General features: G+C 35.5%; 1 protein-coding gene across 1 annotated transcript in view; it reads left to right on the top strand.

Moving 5' to 3' along the window:
* The window catches only part of LOC138301686 (putative uncharacterized protein DDB_G0277255), a 163,546-nt gene that overhangs the window by 105,976 nt on the left and 35,155 nt on the right, over positions 1-22,415 (top strand). The window contains exons 18-24 of the mRNA XM_069242201.1: positions 991-1,050; positions 4,025-4,084; positions 7,061-7,120; positions 10,098-10,157; positions 13,135-13,194; positions 16,170-16,229; positions 20,142-20,201. Coding sequence (XP_069098302.1) covers positions 991-1,050; positions 4,025-4,084; positions 7,061-7,120; positions 10,098-10,157; positions 13,135-13,194; positions 16,170-16,229; positions 20,142-20,201 — 420 coding nt within the window. The remainder of the gene's footprint in view (positions 1-990; positions 1,051-4,024; positions 4,085-7,060; positions 7,121-10,097; positions 10,158-13,134; positions 13,195-16,169; positions 16,230-20,141; positions 20,202-22,415) is intronic.

The following is a 22,415-nucleotide window of genomic DNA, read 5'->3' as shown; positions in this document are numbered from 1 at the left end:
TTCTACTTCTCTGACAAAAAGGTCATTGGAATGTACTTACCTGGGTTACATAAAAGGTCTTACCTTGACATGCTTCACCACATATATTCTTATATCAAGTATGACAAACATGATTACTCACTTCATATGTTAAACAGATTGTGTAAATGGTCATTTGTGTCAGCCTTTGAAAAATCGAGTATAAAATAATTAGGCCATTCGAAAATATCTTGCTATCGCTGAAAATCTCAGACAAATTGTTGATGTAGGCTTTATAGGTATTGCCCATAATCGGATTGAGCTACTTGTGTCAAATTCCAAAACAATATCCTTCCAGTGAAAAGGGTGGTTTAGTATCACATAACCCCAATTAGTATTGCAGAAGAATACATCTCTATATTGACTATATTTATTGGAGCCTTGCTTCTGACAAACTTCAAAATATTCAGTGGGAGTGATGGGAATATATGAGTAAGTTTTACTTTCATTTCAATGACTTGAATTTTCTATCATTTTATTCATAAGTACATATGTCTAGGTTATTAGCTAGCAAGTGTCCATGGAATGATCTATCCTTCCTTAGCGCATTCTTGAAAGAATAATGAATTTCATTGGGAAATTACCCTCTCTTCGTGTCATAGAAATTTTCCTTTTATTTAGCTCTTTATGACGCTCATGGCTACCATGAAAAGTTTTAGTGAAATTTGTCAACTGATCCAATCTTTCTGAGTGACCTAGAAATCGTTTTTAGTGACATGTTCTACCTTTGCAAATTGCAAGAATTGTATTAAGCTAGTCATCTGTAATAATGTGTTTGCCTTCATCCATAGTCCATGGTATGGATTCAAAGAGTGAGGTTTGATCGTTTCAACTAGCATACCTGGATGACAGCTCACCAATGAGCATTATTAACTTTTATGAGACATATTCATGGTTTCCTTCCATTCAAACTTCAAGAAATACACCCATAGAAATAAAGCTTATAAAAGTAACATTTTTCTTTTTCATTAGAAACAACTTCTTCAAAAACATCACAAGCGCCACATGCAACAACGGGAACATCTTCTCCAGGTAAATGCAGCTTTACACACTTTATTTTTTATGCCTATCTGTGCAGCAAGAGTGGGTCCACATAATATATATATTTCTCTGGTAGCTGCCTGTTCAAATAAGCTCATTATTTTCTATTTGCAGAATCTATTCATGGTCTGCTTTTCTTCTAACATAAAGAGATGCACCTAAAGAACTAACCTTCACATAAGTAGCTTTTTTTGATTTTGATAGAGACAACAGCTTCAAAAACATCACAAACTCCACAAGCGACCACAGGAACATTCCCTCCAGGTAAATGTTGTTTGGTATACCTTTTTATTCCCATCTTTCTTTGCAACAAGAAGGGGGCTTAAGAAGGGCATGATACTATTTCCATTATTAAGAGCAAGAAGAGAGAGTTGTTGTACACTTATGTTCTCTAAGTTTAGGAATATATTCCTCAATCTCTTATATTTCTTTTTTTCACTTCAATGCAGTATAAGGCACATTCATAAAGTTAAAAGCAATGTAGAGCGATATTAGCATGAGTAAAACTTTCCATTGTGAGACTTCTCTTTTTTTTCTTCTAAATACGAAGTAAATAACATTTCCCTCACAGCCATGACTAACAGGACTGTTCTGGAATTGGAATTTGTTATAGATGTCAATTCAATGAATATGTTTACCTTTGCCAGAAGTAGCAGTATAATTTGGCATGGGTGTATCAATTTACTTCTGAAACATAGTCTCCGAATTAATGGATTTTAATACTGTATGTCTCCCATTTTCAACATAAACTTTCAACTATATCACCATCAAAAGCGCTGGAATACAAAATAGCAATTATAGGTAAAAACTAATTGAATATAATATCTTTAAACTTGCCAAGGTTGATAGAAAATAGACGAAAGCATTAAGAGCACACCAGGTCTTAGAAAATTAAGAATATATGCCTAATCCCGTCATTGGACCCAATGCAGTAATTCAACCCAATGCTGCAATTAACTCAAATTGTTTGATTTCATAAATACTACCTGGAAAAAAAAAATTATAAACACATATAAGAATTCAGAACACTTGCTAACTTTGAAAATCCCTACCATAATTTCCAGTCACTATGGCAACATATCATTCCTAAATAGTCCTAGCCCTAGATTGTGGCATACATATTCATTCTTTCCATTGTTTCACTGCTTATTTGAGCATGACCTTTGAAGGAAGTAAATGCAGGACACACATCCTAAAGCAAATGTAATATTGTATATTTATAGAAAGGTGAAAGCTTTCCTTTGTAGAGTATTACATTTTTCTATAAAAAACGATGGATCTGACTCTCAAACTGCACATTATGGGATGTCTTTTAGTACTACAAACCACACTACATGAGGTACTACAAAATGTAAGTTTTACCTAACGTTTGGTGTGGAGTTTGCTCCCTGACTGTCTAGTCTTCTTCCAAGTAAGTATATGTTTTGGTAGTGAACGTGGGACGGACACGGGGATGAGTGGTAAAAGGAAAAGACTTACTACTAAAGTTGAGGTGATTAAGGAAGAGTAAGAGGGGTTTAAGGAGAGTCAGGGAAGGGTTTAGGGAGGTATGCCAACCACCAGCATAAGAGTGAGCCAAATGCATTAGTCACATGGTGGAGACAAGTTACTAACATTTCTGTACTAAGTTTCCAAGTTGAGTTTGTCAATACCAAAAGTAGTAAACTTACAACAAAGAGTAAACATTCACAAAACTGTAACTTACATTTACAAATCAGGCCCATGGTTACTAGCAGCTGCGTTCTTATTCATGACAAAATCAGAGCTGCTGAAATATACATCAATTTAGGGTGAATTTACGTAAATATTCTTTCACAATTGCCTTTTTTTAATTCAACTGAAACATACATTTATAAGGTTAAATAAATCTTCTCTATCATTTTAGAGACAACAACCATAACTAAACCATCAACTCAAACACCAGAAATAACAGCAAAAACCAATCCAGGTAAACAGACAAAGACAATTGTAACTTTTCTACTTCTCCGACAAAAAGGTCATTGGAATGTGCTTACCTGGGTTACATAAAAGGTCTTACCTTGACATGCTTCACCACATATATTCTTATATCAAGTATTACAAACATGATTACTCACTTCATATGTTAAACAGATTGTGTAAATGGTCATTTGTGTCAGCCTTTGAAAAATCGAGTATAAAATAATTAGGCCATTCGAAAATTTCTTGCTATCGCTGAAAATCTCAGACAAATTGTTTATGTAGGCTTTATAGGTATTGCCCATAATCTGATTGAGCTACCGGTGTCAAATTCCAAAACAATATCCTTCCAGTGAAAAGGGTGGTTTAGTATCACATAACCCCAATTAGTATTGCAGAAGAATACATCTCTATATTGACTATATTTATTGGAGCCTTGCTTCTGACAAACCTCAAAATATTCAGTGGGAGTGATGGGAATATATGAGTAAGTTTTACTTTCATTTCAATGACTTGAATTTTCTATCATTTTATTGATAAGTACATATGTCTAGGTTATTAGCTAGCAAGTGTCCATGGAATGATCTATCCTTCCTTAGCGCATTCTTGAAAGAATAATGAATTTTATTGGGAAATTACCCTCTCTTCGTGTCATAGAAATTTTCCTTTTATTTAGCTCTTTATGACGCTCATGGCTACCATGAAAAGTTTTAGTGAAATTTGTCAACTGATCCAATCTTTCTGAGTGACCTAGAAATCGTTTTTAGTGACATGTTCTACCTTTGCAAATTGCAAGAAATGTATTAAGCTAGTCATCTGTAATAATGTGTTTGCCTTCATCCATAGTCCATGGCATGGATTTAAAGAGTGAGGTTTGATTGTTTCAACTAGCATACCTGGATGACAGCTCACCAATGAGCATTATTAACTTTTATGAGACATATTCATGGTTTCCTTCCATTCCCACTTCAAGAAATACACCCATAGAAATAAAGCTTATATAAGTAAAATTTTTCTTTTTCATTAGAAACAACTTCTTCAAAAACATCACAAGCGCCACATGCAACAACGGGAACATCTTCTCCAGGTAAATGCAGCTTTACACACTTTATTTTTTATGCTTATCTGTGCAGCAAGAGTGGGTCCACATAATATATATATTTCTCTGGTAGCTGCCTGTTCAAATAAGCTCATTATTTTCTATTTGCAAAATCTATTCATGGTCTGTTTTTCTTCTAACATAAAGAGATGCACGTAAAGAACTAACCTTCACTTAAATAGCTTTTTTTGATTTTGATAGAGACAACAGCTTCAAAAACATCACAAACTCCACAAGCGACCACAGGAACATTCCCTCCAGGTAAATGTTGTTTGGTATACCTTTTTATTCCCATCTTTCTTTGCAACAAGAAGGGGGCTTAAGAAGGGCATGATACTATTTCCATTATTAAGAGCAAGAAGAGAGAGTTGTTGTACACTTATGTTCTCTAAGTTTAGGAATATATTCTTCAATCTCTTATATTTCTTTTTTTCACTTCAATGCAGTATAAGGCACATTCATAAAGTTAAAAGCAATGTAGAGCGATATTAGCATGAGTAAAACTTTCCATTGTGAGACTTCTCTTTTTTTTCTTCTAAATACGAAGTAAATAACATTTCCCTCACAGCCATGACTAACAGGACTGTTCTGGAATTGGAAATTGTTATAAATGTCAATTCAATGAATATGTTTACCTTTGCCAGAAGTAGCAGTATAATTTGGCATGGGTGTATCAATTTACTTCTGAAACATAGTCTCCGAATTAATGGATTTTAATACTGTAAGTCTCCCATTTTCAACATAAACTTTCAACTATATCACCATCAAAAGCGCTGGAATACAAGAATAGCAATTATAGGTAAAAACTAATTGAATATAATATCTTTAAACTTGCCAAGGTTGATAGAAAATAAAGGAAAGCATTAAGAGCACACCAGGTCTTTGAAAATTAAGAATATATGCCTAATCCCGTCATTGGACCCAATGCAGTAATTCAACCCAATGCTGCAATTAACTCAAATTGTTTGATTTCATAAATACTACCTGGAAAAAAAAAATTATAAACACATATAAGAATTCAGAACACTTGCTAACTTTGAAAATCCCTACCATAATTTCCAGTCACTATGGCAACATATCATTCCTAAATAGTCCTAGCCCTAGATTGTGGCCTTCATATTCATTCTTTCCATTGTTTCACTGCTTATTTGAGCATGACCTTTGAAGGAAGTGAAATGCAGGACAAACATCCTAAAGCAAATGTAATATTGTATATTTATAGAAAGGTGAAAGCTTTCCTTTGTAGAGTATTACATTTTTCAATAAAAAACGATGGATCTGACTCTCAAACTGCACATTATGGGATGTCTTTTAGTACTACAAACCACACTACATGAGGTACTACAAAATGTAAGTTTTACCTAACGTTTGGTATGGAGTTTGCTCCCTGACTGTCTAGTCTTCTTCCAAGTAAGTATATGTTTTGGTAGTGAACGTGGGACGGACACGGGGATGAGTGGTAAAAGGAAAAGACTTACTACTAAAGTTGATGTGATTAAGGAAGAGTGAGAGGGGTTTAAGGAGAGTCAGGGAAGGGTTTAGGGAGGTATGCCAACCACCAGCATAAGAGTGAGCCAAATGCATTAGTCACATGGTGGAGACAAGTTACTAACATTTCTGTACTAAGTTTCCAAGTTGAGTTTGTCAATACCAAAAGTAGTAAACTTACAACAAAGAGTAAACATTCACAAAACTGTAACTTACATTTACAAATCAGGCCCATGGTTACTAGCAGCTGCGTTCCTATTCATGACAAAATCAGAGCTGCTGAAATATACATCAATTTAGGGTGAATTTACGTAAATATTCTTTCACAATTGCCTTTTTTTAATTCAACTGAAACATACATTTATAAGGTTAAATAAATCTTCTCTATCATTTTAGAGACAACAACCATAACTAAACCATCAACTCAAACACCAGAAATAACAGCAAAAACCAATCCAGGTAAACAGACAAAGACAATTGTTACTTTTCTACTTCTCCGACAAAAAGGTCATTGGAATGTGCTTACCTGGGTTACATAAAAGGTCTTACCTTGACATGCTTCACCACATATATTCTTATATCAAGTTTGACAAACATGATTACTCACTTCATATGTTAAACAGATTGTGTAAATGGTCATTTGTGTCAGCCTTTGAAAAATCGAGTATAAAATAATTAGGCCATTCGAAAATATCTTGCTATCGCTGAAAATCTCAGACAAATTGTTGATGTAGGCTTTATAGGTATTGCCCATAATCTGATTGAGCTACCGGTGTCAAATTCCAAAAAAATATCCTTCCAGTGAAAAGGGTGGTTTAGTATCACATAACCCCAATTAGTATTGCAGAAGAATACATCTCTATATTGACTATATTTATTGGAGCCTTGCTTCTGACAAACTTCAAAATATTCAGTGGGAGTGATGGGAATATATGAGTATGTTTTACTTTCATTTCAATGACTTGAATTTTCTATCATTTTATTGATAAGTACATATGTCTAGGTTATTAGCTAGCAAGTGTCCATGGAATGATCTATCCTTCCTTAGCGCATTCTTGAAAGAATAATGAATTTCATTGGGAAATTACCCTCTCTTCGTGTCATAGAAATTTTCCTTTTATTTAGCTCTTTATGACGCTCATGGCTACCACGAAAAGTTTTAGTGAAATTTGTCAACTGATCCAATCTTTCTGAGTGATCTAGAAATCGTTTTTAGTGACATGTTCTACCTTTGCAAATTGCAAGAAATGTATTAAGCTAGTCATCTGTAATAATGTGTTTGCCTTCATCCATAGTCCATGGCATGGATTTAAAGAGTGAGGTTTGATCGTTTCAACTAGCATACCTGGATGACAGCTCACCAATGAGCATTATTAACTTTTATGAGACATATTCATGGTTTCCTTCCATTCCCACTTCAAGAAATACACCCATAGAAATAAAGCTTATATAAGTAAAAGTTTTCTTTTTCATTAGAAACAACTTCTTCAAAAACATCACAAGCGCCACATGCAACAACGGGAACATCTTCTCCAGGTAAATGCAGCTTTACACACTTTATTTTTTATGCCTATCTGTGCAGCAAGAGTGGGTCCACATAATATATATATTTCTCTGGTAGCTGCCTGTTCAAATAAGCTCATTATTTTCTATTTGCAAAATCTATTCATGGTCTGTTTTTCTTCTAACATAAAGAGATGCACGTAAAGAACTAACCTTCACTTAAATAGCTTTTTTTGATTTTGATAGAGACAACAGCTTCAAAAACATCACAAACTCCACAAGCGACCACAGGAACATTCCCTCCAGGTAAATGTTGTTTGGTATACCTTTTTATTCCCATCTTTCTTTGCAACAAGAAGGGGGCTTAAGAAGGGCATGATACTATTTCCATTATTAAGAGCGAGAAGAGAGAGTTGTTGTACACTTATGTTCTCTAAGTTTAGGAATATATTCTTCAATCTCTTATATTTCTTTTTTTCACTTCAATGCAGTATAAGGCACATTCATAAAGTTAAAAGCAATGTAGAGCGATATTAGCATGAGTAAAACTTTCCATTGTGAGACTTCTCTTTTTTTTCTTCTAAATACGAAGTAAATAACATTTCCCTCACAGCCATGACTAACAGGACTGTTCTGGAATTGGAAATTGTTATAGATGTCAATTCAATGAATATGTTTACCTTTGCCAGAAGTAGCAGTATAATTTGGCATGGGTGTATCAATTTACTTCTGAAACATAGTCTCCGAATTAATGGATTTTAATACTGTAAGTCTCCCATTTTCAACATAAACTTTCAACTATATCACCATCAAAAGCGCTGGAATACAAGAATAGCAATTATAGGTAAAAACTAATTGAATATAATATCTTTAAACTTGCCAAGGTTGATAGAAAATAAAGGAAAGCATTAAGAGCACACCAGGTCTTTGAAAATTAAGAATATATGCCTAATCCCGTCATTGGACCCAATGCAGTAATTCAACCCAATGCTGCAATTAACTCAAATTGTTTGATTTCATAAATACTACCTGGAAAAAAAAAAATTATAAACACATATAAGAATTCAGAACAATTGCTAACTTTGAAAATCCCTACCATAATTTCCAGTCACTATGGCAACACATCTTTCCTAAATAGTCCTAGCCCTAGATTGTGGCCTTCATATTCATTCTTTCCATTGTTTCACTGCTTATTTGAGCATGACCTTTGAAGGAAGGGAAATGCAGGACACACATCCTAAAGCAAATGTAATATTGGATATTTATAGAAAGATGAAAGCTTTCCTTTGTAGAGTATTACATTTTTCTATAAAAAACGATGGATCTGACTCTCAAACTGCACATTGTGGGATGTCATTTAGTACTACAAACCACACTACATGAGGTACTACAAAATGTAAGTTTTACCTAACGTTTGGTGTGGAGTTTGCTCCCTGACTGTCTAGTCTTCTTCCAAGTAAGTATATGTTTTGGTAGTGAACGTGGGACGGACACGGGGATGAGTGGTAAAAGGAAAAGACTTACTACTAAAGTTGATGTGATTAAGGAAGAGTAAGAGGGGTTTAAGGAGAGTCAGGGAAGGGTTTAGGGAGGTATGCCAACCACCAGCATAAGAGTGAGCCAAATGCATTAGTCACATGGTGGAGACAAGTTACTAACATTTCTGTACTAAGTTTCCAAGTTGAGTTTGTCAATACCAAAAGTAGTAAACTTACAACAAAGAGTAAACATTCACAAAACTGTAACTTACATTTACAAATCAGGCCCATGGTTACTAGCAGCTGCGTTCCTATTCATGACAAAATCAGAGCTGCTGAAATATACATCAATTTAGGGTGAATTTACGTAAATATTCTTTCACAATTGCCTTTTTTTAATTCAACTGAAACATACATTTATAAGGTTAAATAAATCTTCTCTATCATTTTAGAGACAACAACCATAACTAAACCATCAACTCAAACACCAGAAATAACAGCAAAAACCAATCCAGGTAAACAGACAAAGACAATTGTAACTTTTCTACTTCTCCGACAAAAAGGTCATTGGAATGTGCTTACCTGGGTTACATAAAAGGTCTTACCTTGACATGCTTCACCACATATATTCTTATATCAAGTATGACAAACATGATTACTCACTTCATATGTTAAACAGATTGTGTAAATGGTCATTTGTGTCAGCCTTTGAAAAATCGAGTATAAAATAATTAGGCCATTCGAAAATATCTTGCTATCGCTGAAAATCTCAGACAAATTGTTGATGTAGGCTTTATAGGTATTGCCCATAATCTGATTGAGCTACCGGTGTCAAATTCCAAAACAATATCCTTCCAGTGAAAAGGGTGGTTTAGTATCACATAACCCCAATTACTATTGCAGAAGAATACATCTCTATATTGACTATATTTATTGGAGCCTTGCTTCTGACAAACTTCAAAATATTCAGTGGGAGAGATGGGAATATATGAGTAAGTTTTACTTTCATTTCAATGACTTGAATTTTCTATCATTTTATTGATAAGTACATATGTCTAGGTTATTAGCTAGCAAGTGTCCATGGAATGATCTATCCTTCCTTAGCGCATTCTTGAAAGAATAATGAATTTCATTGGGAAATTACCCTCTCTTCGTGTCATAGAAATTTTCCTTTTATTTAGCTCTTTATGACGCCCATGGCTACCATGAAAAGTTTTAGTGAAATTTGTCAACTGATCCAATCTTTCTGAGTGACCTAGAAATCGTTTTTAGTGACATGTTCTACCTTTGCAAATTGCAAGAAATGTATTAAGCTAGTCATCTGTAATAATGTGTTTGCCTTCATCCATAGTCCATGGCATGGATTTAAAGAGTGAGGTTTGATCGTTTCAACTAGCATACCTGGATGACAGCTCACCAATGAGCATTATTAACTTTTATGAGACATATTCATGGTTTCCTTCCATTCCCACTTCAAGAAATACACCCATAGAAATAAAGCTTATATAAGTAAAATTTTTCTTTTTCATTAGAAACAACTTCTTCAAAAACATCACAAGCGCCACATGCAACAACGGGAACATCTTCTCCAGGTAAATGCAGCTTTACACACTTTATTTTTTATGCCTATCTGTGCAGCAAGAGTGGGTCCACATAATATATATATTTCTCTGGTAGCTGCCTGTTCAAATAAGCTCATTATTTTCTATTTGCAAAATCTATTCATGGTCTGTTTTTCTTCTAACATAAAGAGATGCACCTAAAGAACTAACCTTCACTTAAATAGCTTTTTTTGATTTTGATAGAGACAACAGCTTCAAAAACATCACAAACTCCACAAGCGACCACAGGAACATTCCCTCCAGGTAAATGTTGTTTGGTATACCTTTTTATTCCCATCTTTCTTTGCAACAAGAAGGGGGCTTAAGAAGGGCATGATACTATTTCCATTATTAAGAGCAAGAAGAGAGAGTTGTTGTACACTTATGTTCTCTAAGTTTAGGAATATATTCTTCAATCTCTTATATTTCTTTTTTTCACTTCAATGCAGTATAAGGCACATTCATAAAGTTAAAAGCAATGTAGAGCGATATTAGCATGAGTAAAACTTTCCATTGTGAGACTTCTCTTTTTTTTCTTCTAAATACGAAGTAAATAACATTTCCCTCACAGCCATGACTAACAGGACTGTTCTGGAATTGGAAATTGTTATAGATGTCAATTCAATGAATATGTTTACCTTTGCCAGAAGTAGCAGTATAATTTGGCATGGGTGTATCAATTTACTTCTGAAACATAGTCTCCGAATTAATGGATTTTAATACTGTAAGTCTCCCATTTTCAACATAAACTTTCAACTATATCACCATCAAAAGCGCTGGAATACAAGAATAGCAATTATAGGTAAAAACTAATTGAATATAATATCTTTAAACTTGCCAAGGTTGATAGAAAATAAAGGAAAGCATTAAGAGCACACCAGGTCTTTGAAAATTAAGAATATATGCCTAATCCCGTCATTGGACCCAATGCAGTAATTCAACCCAATGCTGCAATTAACTCAAATTGTTTGATTTCATAAATACTACCTGGAAAAAAAAAAATTATAAACACATATAAGAATTCAGAACAATTGCTAACTTTGAAAATCCCTACCATAATTTCCAGTCACTATGGCAACACATCTTTCCTAAATAGTCCTAGCCCTAGATTGTGGCCTTCATATTCATTCTTTCCATTGTTTCACTGCTTATTTGAGCATGACCTTTGAAGGAAGGGAAATGCAGGACACACATCCTAAAGCAAATGTAATATTGGATATTTATAGAAAGATGAAAGCTTTCCTTTGTAGAGTATTACATTTTTCTATAAAAAACGATGGATCTGACTCTCAAACTGCACATTGTGGGATGTCATTTAGTACTACAAACCACACTACATGAGGTACTACAAAATGTAAGTTTTACCTAACGTTTGGTGTGGAGTTTGCTCCCTGACTGTCTAGTCTTCTTCCAAGTAAGTATATGTTTTGGTAGTGAACGTGGGACGGACACGGGGATGAGTGGTAAAAGGAAAAGACTTACTACTAAAGTTGATGTGATTAAGGAAGAGTAAGAGGGGTTTAAGGAGAGTCAGGGAAGGGTTTAGGGAGGTATGCCAACCACCAGCATAAGAGTGAGCCAAATGCATTAGTCACATGGTGGAGACAAGTTACTAACATTTCTGTACTAAGTTTCCAAGTTGAGTTTGTCAATACCAAAAGTAGTAAACTTACAACAAAGAGTAAACATTCACAAAACTGTAACTTACATTTACAAATCAGGCCCATGGTTACTAGCAGCTGCGTTCCTATTCATGACAAAATCAGAGCTGCTGAAATATACATCAATTTAGGGTGAATTTACGTAAATATTCTTTCACAATTGCCTTTTTTTAATTCAACTGAAACATACATTTATAAGGTTAAATAAATCTTCTCTATCATTTTAGAGACAACAACCATAACTAAACCATCAACTCAAACACCAGAAATAACAGCAAAAACCAATCCAGGTAAACAGACAAAGACAATTGTAACTTTTCTACTTCTCCGACAAAAAGGTCATTGGAATGTGCTTACCTGGGTTACATAAAAGGTCTTACCTTGACATGCTTCACCACATATATTCTTATATCAAGTATGACAAACATGATTACTCACTTCATATGTTAAACAGATTGTGTAAATGGTCATTTGTGTCAGCCTTTGAAAAATCGAGTATAAAATAATTAGGCCATTCGAAAATATCTTGCTATCGCTGAAAATCTCAGACAAATTGTTGATGTAGGCTTTATAGGTATTGCCCATAATCTGATTGAGCTACCGGTGTCAAATTCCAAAACAATATCCTTCCAGTGAAAAGGGTGGTTTAGTATCACATAACCCCAATTACTATTGCTGAAGAATACATCTCTATATTGACTATATTTATTGGAGCCTTGCTTCTGACAAACTTCAAAATATTCAGTGGGAGAGATGGGAATATATGAGTAAGTTTTACTTTCATTTCAATGACTTGAATTTTCTATCATTTTATTGATAAGTACATATGTCTAGGTTATTAGCTAGCAAGTGTCCATGGAATGATCTATCCTTCCTTAGCGCATTCTTGAAAGAATAATGAATTTCATTGGGAAATTACCCTCTCTTCGTGTCATAGAAATTTTCCTTTTATTTAGCTCTTTATGACGCCCATGGCTACCATGAAAAGTTTTAGTGAAATTTGTCAACTGATCCAATCTTTCTGAGTGACCTAGAAATCGTTTTTAGTGACATGTTCTACCTTTGCAAATTGCAAGAAATGTATTAAGCTAGTCATCTGTAATAATGTGTTTGCCTTCATCCATAGTCCATGGCATGGATTTAAAGAGTGAGGTTTGATCGTTTCAACTAGCATACCTGGATGACAGCTCACCAATGAGCATTATTAACTTTTATGAGACATATTCATGGTTTCCTTCCATTCCCACTTCAAGAAATACACCCATAGAAATAAAGCTTATATAAGTAAAATTTTTCTTTTTCATTAGAAACAACTTCTTCAAAAACATCACAAGCGCCACATGCAACAACGGGAACATCTTCTCCAGGTAAATGCAGCTTTACACACTTTATTTTTTATGCCTATCTGTGCAGCAAGAGTGGGTCCACATAATATATATATTTCTCTGGTAGCTGCCTGTTCAAATAAGCTCATTATTTTCTATTTGCAAAATCTATTCATGGTCTGTTTTTCTTCTAACATAAAGAGATGAACCTAAAGAACTAACCTTCACTTAAATAGCTTTTTTTGATTTTGATAGAGACAACAGCTTCAAAAACATCACAAACTCCACAAGCGACCACAGGAACATTCCCTCCAGGTAAATGTTGTTTGGTATACCTTTTTATTCCCATCTTTCTTTGCAACAAGAAGGGGGCTTAAGAAGGGCATGATACTATTTCCATTATTAAGAGCAAGAAGAGAGAGTTGTTCTACACTTATGTTCTCTAAGTTTAGGAATATATTCTTCAATCTCTTACATTTCTTTTTTTCACTTCAATGCAGTATAAGGCACATTCATAAAGTTAAAAGCAATGTAGAGCGATATTAGCATGAGTAAAACTTTCCATTGTGAGACTTCTCTTTTTTTTCTTCTAAATACGAAGTAAATAACATTTCCCTCACAGCCATGACTAACAGGACTGTTCTGGAATTGGAATTTGTTATAGATGTCAATTCAATGAATATGTTTACCTTTGCCAGAAGTAGCAGTATAATTTGGCATGGGTGTATCAATTTACTTCTGAAACATAGTCTCCGAATTAATGGATTTTAATACTATAAATCTCCCATTTTCAACATAAACTTTCAACTATATCACCATCAAAAGCGCTGGAATACAAGAATAGCAATTATAGGTAAAAACTAATTGAATATAATATCTTTAAACTTGCCAAGGTTGATAGAAAATAAAGGAAAACATTAAGAGGAACACCAGGTCTTTGAAAATTAAGAATATATGCCTAATCCCGTCATTGGACCCAATGCAGTAATTCAACCCAATGCTGCAATTAACTCAAATTGTTTGATTTCATAAATACTACCTGGGAAAAAAAAATTATAAACACATATAAGAATTCAGAACACTTGCTAACTTTGAAAATCCCTACCATAATTTCCAGTCACTATGCAACATATCTTTCCTAAATAGTCCTAGCCCTAGATTGTGGCCTTCATATTCATTCTTTCCATTGTTTCACTGCTTATTTGAGCATGACCTTTGAAGGAAGTGAAATGCAGGACACACATCCTAAAGCAAATGTAATATTGGATATTTATAGAAAGGTGAAAGCTTTCCTTTGTAGAGTATTACATTTTTCTATAAAAAACGATGGATCTGACTCTCAAACTGCACATTGTGGGATGTCTTTTAGTACTACAAACCACACTACATGAGGTACTATAAAATGTAAGTTTTACCTAACATTTGGTGTGGAGTTTGATCCCTGACTGTCTAGTCTTCTTCCAAGTAAGTATATGTTTTAGTAGTGAACGTGGGACGGACACGGGGATGAGTGGTAAAAGGAAAAGACTTACTACTAAAGTTGATGTGATTAAGGAAGAGTAAGAGGGGTTTAAGGAGAGTCAGGGAAGGGTTTAGGGAGGTATGCCAACCACCAGCATAAGAGTGAGCCAAATGCATTAGTCACATGGTGGAGACAAGTTACTAACATTTCTGTACTAAGTTTCCAAGTTGAGTTTATCAATATCAAAAGTAGTAAACTTACAACAAATAGTAAACATTCACAAAACTGTAACTTACATTTACAAATCAGGCCCATGGTTACTAGCAGCTGCGTTCCTATTCATGACAAAATCAGAGCTGCTGAAATATACATCAATTTAGGGTGAATTTACGTAAATATTCTTTCACAATTGCCTTTTTTTTATTCAACTGAAACATACATTTATAAGGTTAAATAAATCTTCTCTATCATTTTAGAGACAACAACCATAACTAAACCATCAACTCAAACACCAGAAATAACAGCAAAAACCAATCCAGGTAAACAGACAAAGACAATTGTAACTTTTCTACTTCTCTGACAAAAGGTCATTGGAATGTGCTTACCTGGGTTACATAAAAGGTCTTACCTTGACATACTTCACCACATATGTTCTTATATCAAGTATGACAAACATGATTACTCACTTCATATGTTAAACAGATTGTGTAAATGGTCATTTGTGTCAGCCTTAGAAAAATCGAGTATAAAATAATTAGGCCATTCGAAAATATCTTGCTATCGCTGAAAATCTCAGACAAATTGTTGATGTAGGCTTTATAGGTATTGCTCATAATCTGATTGAGCTACCGGTGTCAAATTCCAAAAAAATATCCTTCCAGTGAAAAGGGTGGTTTAGTATCACATAACCCCAATTAGTATTGCAGAAGAATACATCTCTATATTGACTATATTTATTGGAACCTTCCTTCTGACAAACTTCAAAATATTCAGTGGGAGTGATGGGAATATATGAGTAAGTTTTACTTTCATTTCAATGACTTGAATTTTCTATCATTTTATTGATAAGTACATATGTCTAGGTTATTAGCTAGCAAGTGTCCATGGAATGATCTATCCTTCCTTAGCGCATTCTTGAAAGAATAATGAATTTCATTGAGAAATTACCCTCTCTTCGTGTCATAGAAATTTTCCTTTTATTTAGCTCCTTATGACCCTCATGGCTACCATGAAAAGGTTTAGTGAAATTTGTCAACTGATCCAATCTTTCTGAGTGACCTAGAAATCGTTTTTAGTGACATGTTCTACCTTTGCAAATTGCAAGAAATGTATTAAGCTAGTCATCTGTAATAATGTGTTTGCCTTCATCCATAGTCCATGGCATGGACTTAAAGAGTGAGGTTTGATCGTTTCAACTAGCATACCTGGATGACAGCTCACCAATGAGCATTATTAACTTTTATGAGACATATTCATGGTTTCCTTCCATTGCCACTTCAAGAAATACACCCATAGAAATAAAGCTTATATAAGTAACATTTTTCTTTTTCATTAGAAACAACTTCTTCAAAAACATCACAAGCGCCACATGCAACAACGGGAACATCTTCTCCAGGTAAATGCAGCTTTACACACTTTATTTTTTATGCCTGTCTGTGCAGCAAGAGTGGGTCCACATAATATATATATTTCTCTGGTAGCTGCCTGTTCAAATAAGCTCATTATTTTCTATTTGCAAAATCTATTCATGGTCTGTTTTTCTTCTAACATAAAGAGATGCACCTAAAGAACTAACCTTCACTTAAATAGCTTTTTTTGATTTTGATAGAGACAACAGCTTCAAAAACATCACAAACTCCACAAGCGACCACAGGAACATTCCCTCCAGGTAAATGTTGTTTGGTATACCTTTTTATTCCCATCTTTCTTTGCAACAAGAAGGGGGCTTAAGAAGGGCATGATACTATTTCCATTATTAAGAGCAAGAAGAGAGAGTTGTTGTACACTTATGTTCTCTAAGTTTAGGAATATATTCTTCAATCTCTTACATTTCTTTTTTTCACTTCAATGCAGTATAAGGCACATTCATAAAATTAAAAGCAATGTAGAGCGATATTAGCATGAGTAAAACTTTCCATTGTGAGACTTCTCTTTTTTTTCTTCTAAATACGAAGTAAATAACATTTCCCTCACAGCCATGACTAACAGGACTGTTCTGGAATTGGAATTTGTTATAGATGTCAATTCAATGAATATGTTTACCTTTGCCAGAAGTAGCAGTATAATTTGGCATGGGTGTATCAATTTACTTCTGAAACATAGTCTCCGAATTAATGGATTTTAATACTGTAAGTCTCCCATTTTCAACATAAACTTTCAACTATATCACCATCAAAAGCGCTGGAATACAAGAATAGCAATTATTGGTAAAAACTAATTGAATATAATATCTTTAAACTTGCCAAGGTTGATAGAAAATAAAGGAAAACATTAAGAGCACACCAGGTCTTTGAAAATTAAGAATATATGCCTAATCCCGTCATTGGACCCAATGCAGTAATTCAACCCAATGCTGCAATTAACTCAAATTGTTTGATTTCATAAATACTACCTGGAAAAAAAAAAATATAAACACATATAAGAATTCAGAACAGTTGCTAACTTTGAAAATCCCTACCATAATTTCCAGTCACTATGGCAACATATCTTTCCTAAATCGTCCTAGCCCTAGATTGTGGCCTTCATATTCATTCTTTCCATTGTTTCACTGCTTATTTGAGCATGACCTTTGAAGGAAGTGAAATGCAGGACACACATCCTAAAGCAAATGTCATATTGGATATTTATAGAAAGGTGAAAGCTTTCCTTTGTAGAGTATTACATTTTTCTATAAAAAACAATGGATCTGACTCTCAAACTGCACATTGTGGGATGTCTTTTAGTACTACAAACCACACTACATGATGTGCTATAAAATGTAAGTTTTACCTAACATTTGGTGTGGAGTTTGCTCCCTGACTGTCTAGTCTTCTTCCAAGTAAGTATATGTTTTAGTAGTGAACGTGGGACGGACACGGGGATGAGTGGTAAAAGGAAAAGACTTACTACTAAAGGTGATGTGATTAAGGAAGAGTAAGAGAGGTTTAAGGAGAGTCAGGGAATGGTTTAGGGAGGTATGCCAACCACAAGCATAAGAGTGAGCCAAATGCATTAGTCACATGGTGGAGACAAGTTACTAACATTTCTGTACTAAGGCCCATATTTATACTTTTTGACGCTAAACTGCGCTAACGCAGTTTAGCGTCAAAAAATTTTGCGCCGTCTAACGCCATTCTGAAGCGCCATGCGGGCGCCGTATTTATGGAATGGCGTTAGCCGGCGCAAGCAGACCGGCGCTGCCTGGTGTGCGTGGAAAAAAACCACGTAGACCAGGCAGCGCCGGCGTTGGGCAAAAATGACGTTAGGGCGTCTTAAAATGGGGCAAGTCAGGTTGAGGCAAAAAAATCGTCTTAACCCGACTTGCGCCATTTTTTAACGACGCCCATCCCCCATCAACATGACTCCTATCATTGTAAAGATAGGAGTCATGCCCCCTTGCCCAATGGCCATGCCCAGGGGACTTCTGTCCCCTGGGCATGGTCATTGGGCATAGTGGCATGTAGGGGGGCACAAATCAGGCCCCCCTATGCCCAAAAAAATTATTAAAAAAAAAAAAAAAATACTTACCTGAACTTACCTGAATGTCCCTGGGGTGGGTCCCTCCAGCCTTGGGTGTCCTCCTGGGGTGGGCAAGGGTGGCAGGGGGGGTCCCTGGGGGCAGGGGAGGGCACTCTGGGCTCATTTTGAGCCCACTTGTCCCTTAACGCCATGCCTGACCCAGGCGTTAAAAAGCGGCGCAAATGCGCCGTTTTTAGCCACGCCCACTCCCGGGCGTCTCTTTTGCCCGGGAGTATAAATACCACGTAAAGGCCTGGGAGTCATTTTTTAAGACGGGAACGCCTCCCTTGCATATCATTAACGCAAGGAAGGGGTTCACGCTAAAAAATGACGCACATTCCGGGAACTTTGGCGCTAGACGCCTCTAACGCCATAGTATAAATATGGCGTTAGTTGGCGTTAGTTTAGCGTCGAATTTGCGTCGAAAAAAACGACGCAAATTCGGCGCAAACGGAGTATAAATACGGGCCTAAGTTTCCAAGTTGAGTTTATCAATACCAAAAGTAGTAAACTTACAACAAAGAGTAAACATTCACAAAACTGTAACTTACATTTACAAATCAGGCCCATGGTTACTAGCAGCTGCGTTCCTATTCATGACAAAATCAGAGCTGCTGAAATATACATCAATTTAGTGTGAATTTACGTAAATATTCTTTCACAATTGCCTTTTTTTAATTCAACTGAAACATACATTTATAAGGTTAAATAAACTTCTCTATCATTTTAGAGACAACAACCATAACTAAACCATCAACTCAAACACCAGAAATAACAGCAAAAACAAATCCAGGAAAACAGACAAAGACAATTGTAACTTTTCTACTTCTCTGACAAAAAGGTCATTGGAATGTGCTTACCTGGGTTACATAAAAGGTCTTACCTTGACATGCTTCACCACATATATTCTTATATCAAGTATGACAAACATGATTACTCACTTCATATGTTAAACAGATTGTGTAAATGGTCATTTGTGTCAGCCTTAGAAAAATCGAGTATAAAATAATTAGACCATTCGAAAATATCTTGCTATCGCTGAAAATCTCCGACAAATTGTTGATGTAGGCTTTATAGGTATTGCACATAATCTGATTGAGCTACAAGTGTCAAATTCCCAAAAAATATCCTTCCAGTGAAAAGGGTGGTTTAGTATCACATAACCCCAATTAGTATTGCAGAAGAATACATCTCTATATTGACTATATTTATTGGAGCCTTGCTTCTGACAAACTTCAAAATATTCAGTGGGAGTGATGGGAATATATGAGTAAGTTTTACTTTCATTTCAATGACTTGAATTTTCTATCATTTTATTGATAAGTACATATGTCTAGGTTATTAGCTAGCAAGTGTCCATGGAATGATCTATCCTTCCTTAGCGCATTCTTGAAAGAATAATGAATTTCATTGAGAAATTACCCTCTCTTCGTGTCATAGAAATTTTCCTTTTATTTAGCTCTTTATGACGCTCATGGCTACCATGAAAAGTTTTAGTGAAATTTGTCAACTGATCCAATCTTTCTGAGTGACCTAGAAATCGTTTTTAGTGACATGTTCTACCTTTGCAAATTGCAAGAAATGTATTAAGCTAGTCATCTGTAATAATGTGTTTGCCTTCATCCATAGTCCATGGCATGGACTTAAAGAGTGAGGTTTGATCGTTTCAACTAGCATACCTGGATGACAGCTCACCAATGAGCATTATTAACTTTTATGAGACATATTCATGGTTTCCTTCCATTGCCACTTCAAGAAATACACCCATAGAAATAAAGCTTATATAAGTAACATTTTTCTTTTTCATTAGAAACAACTTCTTCAAAAACATCACAAGCGCCACATGCAACAACGGGAACATCTTCTCCAGGTAAATGCAGCTTTACACACTTTATTTTTTATGCCTGTCTGTGCAGCAAGAGTGGGTCCACATAATATATATATTTCTCTGGAAGCTGCCTGTTCAAATAAGCTCATTATTTTCTATTTGCAAAATCTATTCATGGTCTGTTTTTCTTCTAACATAAAGAGATGCACCTAAAGAACTAACCTTCACTTAAATAGCTTTTTTTGATTTTGATAGAGACAACAGCTTCAAAAACATCACAAACTCCACAAGCGACCACAGGAACATTCCCTCCAGGTAAATGTTGTTTGGTATACCTTTTTATTCCCATCTTTCTTTGCAACAAGAAGGGGGCTTAAGAAGGGCATGATACTATTTCCATTATTAAGAGCAAGAAGAGAGAGTTGTTGTACACTTATGTTCTCTAAGTTTAGGAATATATTCTTCAATCTCTTACATTTCTTTTTTTCACTTCAATGCAGTATAAGGAACATTCATAAAATTAAAAGCAATGTAGAGCGATATTAGCATGAGTAAAACTTTCCATTGTGAGACTTCTCTTTTTTTTCTTCTAAATACGAAGTAAATAACATTTCCCTCACAGCCATGACTAACAGGACTGTTCTGGAATTGGAATTTGTTATAGATGTCAATTCAATGAATATGTTTACCTTTGCCAGAAGTAGCAGTATAATTTGGCATGGGTGTATCAATTTACTTCTGAAACATAGTCTCCGAATTAATGGATTTTAATACTGTAAGTCTCCCATTTTCAACATAAACTTTCAACTATATCACCATCAAAAGCGCTGGAATACAAGAATAGCAATTATTGGTAAAAACTAATTGAATATAATATCTTTAAACTTGCCAAGGTTGATAGAAAATAAAGGAAAACATTAAGAGCACACCAGGTCTTTGAAAATTAAGAATATATGCCTAATCCCGTCATTGGACCCAATGCAGTAATTCAACCCAATGCTGCAATTAACTCAAATTGTTTGATTTCATAAATACTACCTGGAAAAAAAAAATTATAAACACATATAAGAATTCAGAACAGTTGCTAACTTTGAAAATCCCTACCATAATTTCCAGTCACTATGGCAACATATCTTTCCTAAATCGTCCTAGCCCTAGATTGTGGCCTTCATATTCATTCTTTCCATTGTTTCACTGCTTATTTGAGCATGACCTTTGAAGGAAGTGAAATGCAGGACACACATCCTAAAGCAAATGTCATATTGGATATTTATAGAAAGGTGAAAGCTTTCCTTTGTAGAGTATTACATTTTTCTATAAAAAACAATGGATCTGACTCTCAAACTGCACATTGTGGGATGTCTTTTAGTACTACAAACCACACTACATGATGTGCTATAAAATGTAAGTTTTACCTAACATTTGGTGTGGAGTTTGCTCCCTGACTGTCTAGTCTTCTTCCAAGTAAGTATATGTTTTAGTAGTGAACGTGGGACGGACACGGGGATGAGTGGTAAAAGGAAAAGACTTACTACTAAAGTTGATGTGATTAAGGAAGAGTAAGAGAGGTTTAAGGAGAGTCAGGGAATGGTTTAGGGAGGTATGCCAACCACAAGCATAAGAGTGAGCCAAATGCATTAGTCACATGGTGGAGACAAGTTACTAACATTTCTGTACTAAGGCCCATATTTATACTTTTTGACGCTAAACTGCGCTAACGCAGTTTAGCGTCAAAAAATTTTGCGCCGTCTAACGCCATTCTGAAGCGCCATGCGGGCGCCGTATTTATGGAATGGCGTTAGCCGGCGCAAGCAGACCGGCGCTGCCTGGTGTGCGTGGAAAAAAACCACGTAGACCAGGCAGCGCCGGCGTTGGGCAAAAATGACGTTAGGGCGTCTTAAAATGGGGCAAGTCAGGTTGAGGCAAAAAAATCGTCTTAACCCGACTTGCGCCATTTTTTAACAACGCCCATCCCCCATCAACATGACTCCTATCATTGTAAAGATAGGAGTCATGCCCCCTTGCCCAATGGCCATGCCCAGGGGACTTCTGTCCCCTGGGCATGGTCATTGGGCATAGTGGCATGTAGGGGGGCACAAATCAGGCCCCCCTATGCCCAAAAAAATTATTTAAAAAAAAAAAAAAATACTTACCTGAACTTACCTGAATGTCCCTGGGGTGGGTCCCTCCAGCCTTGGGTGTCCTCCTGGGGTGGGCAAGGGTGGCAGGGGGGGTCCCTGGGGGCAGGGGAGGGCA

Source organism: Pleurodeles waltl, chromosome 6, assembly GCF_031143425.1.
Source record: "Pleurodeles waltl isolate 20211129_DDA chromosome 6, aPleWal1.hap1.20221129, whole genome shotgun sequence".
Lineage (NCBI taxonomy): Eukaryota > Metazoa > Chordata > Amphibia > Caudata > Salamandridae > Pleurodeles > Pleurodeles waltl.
This window is presented reverse-complemented; position numbering and strand designations above follow the sequence as displayed.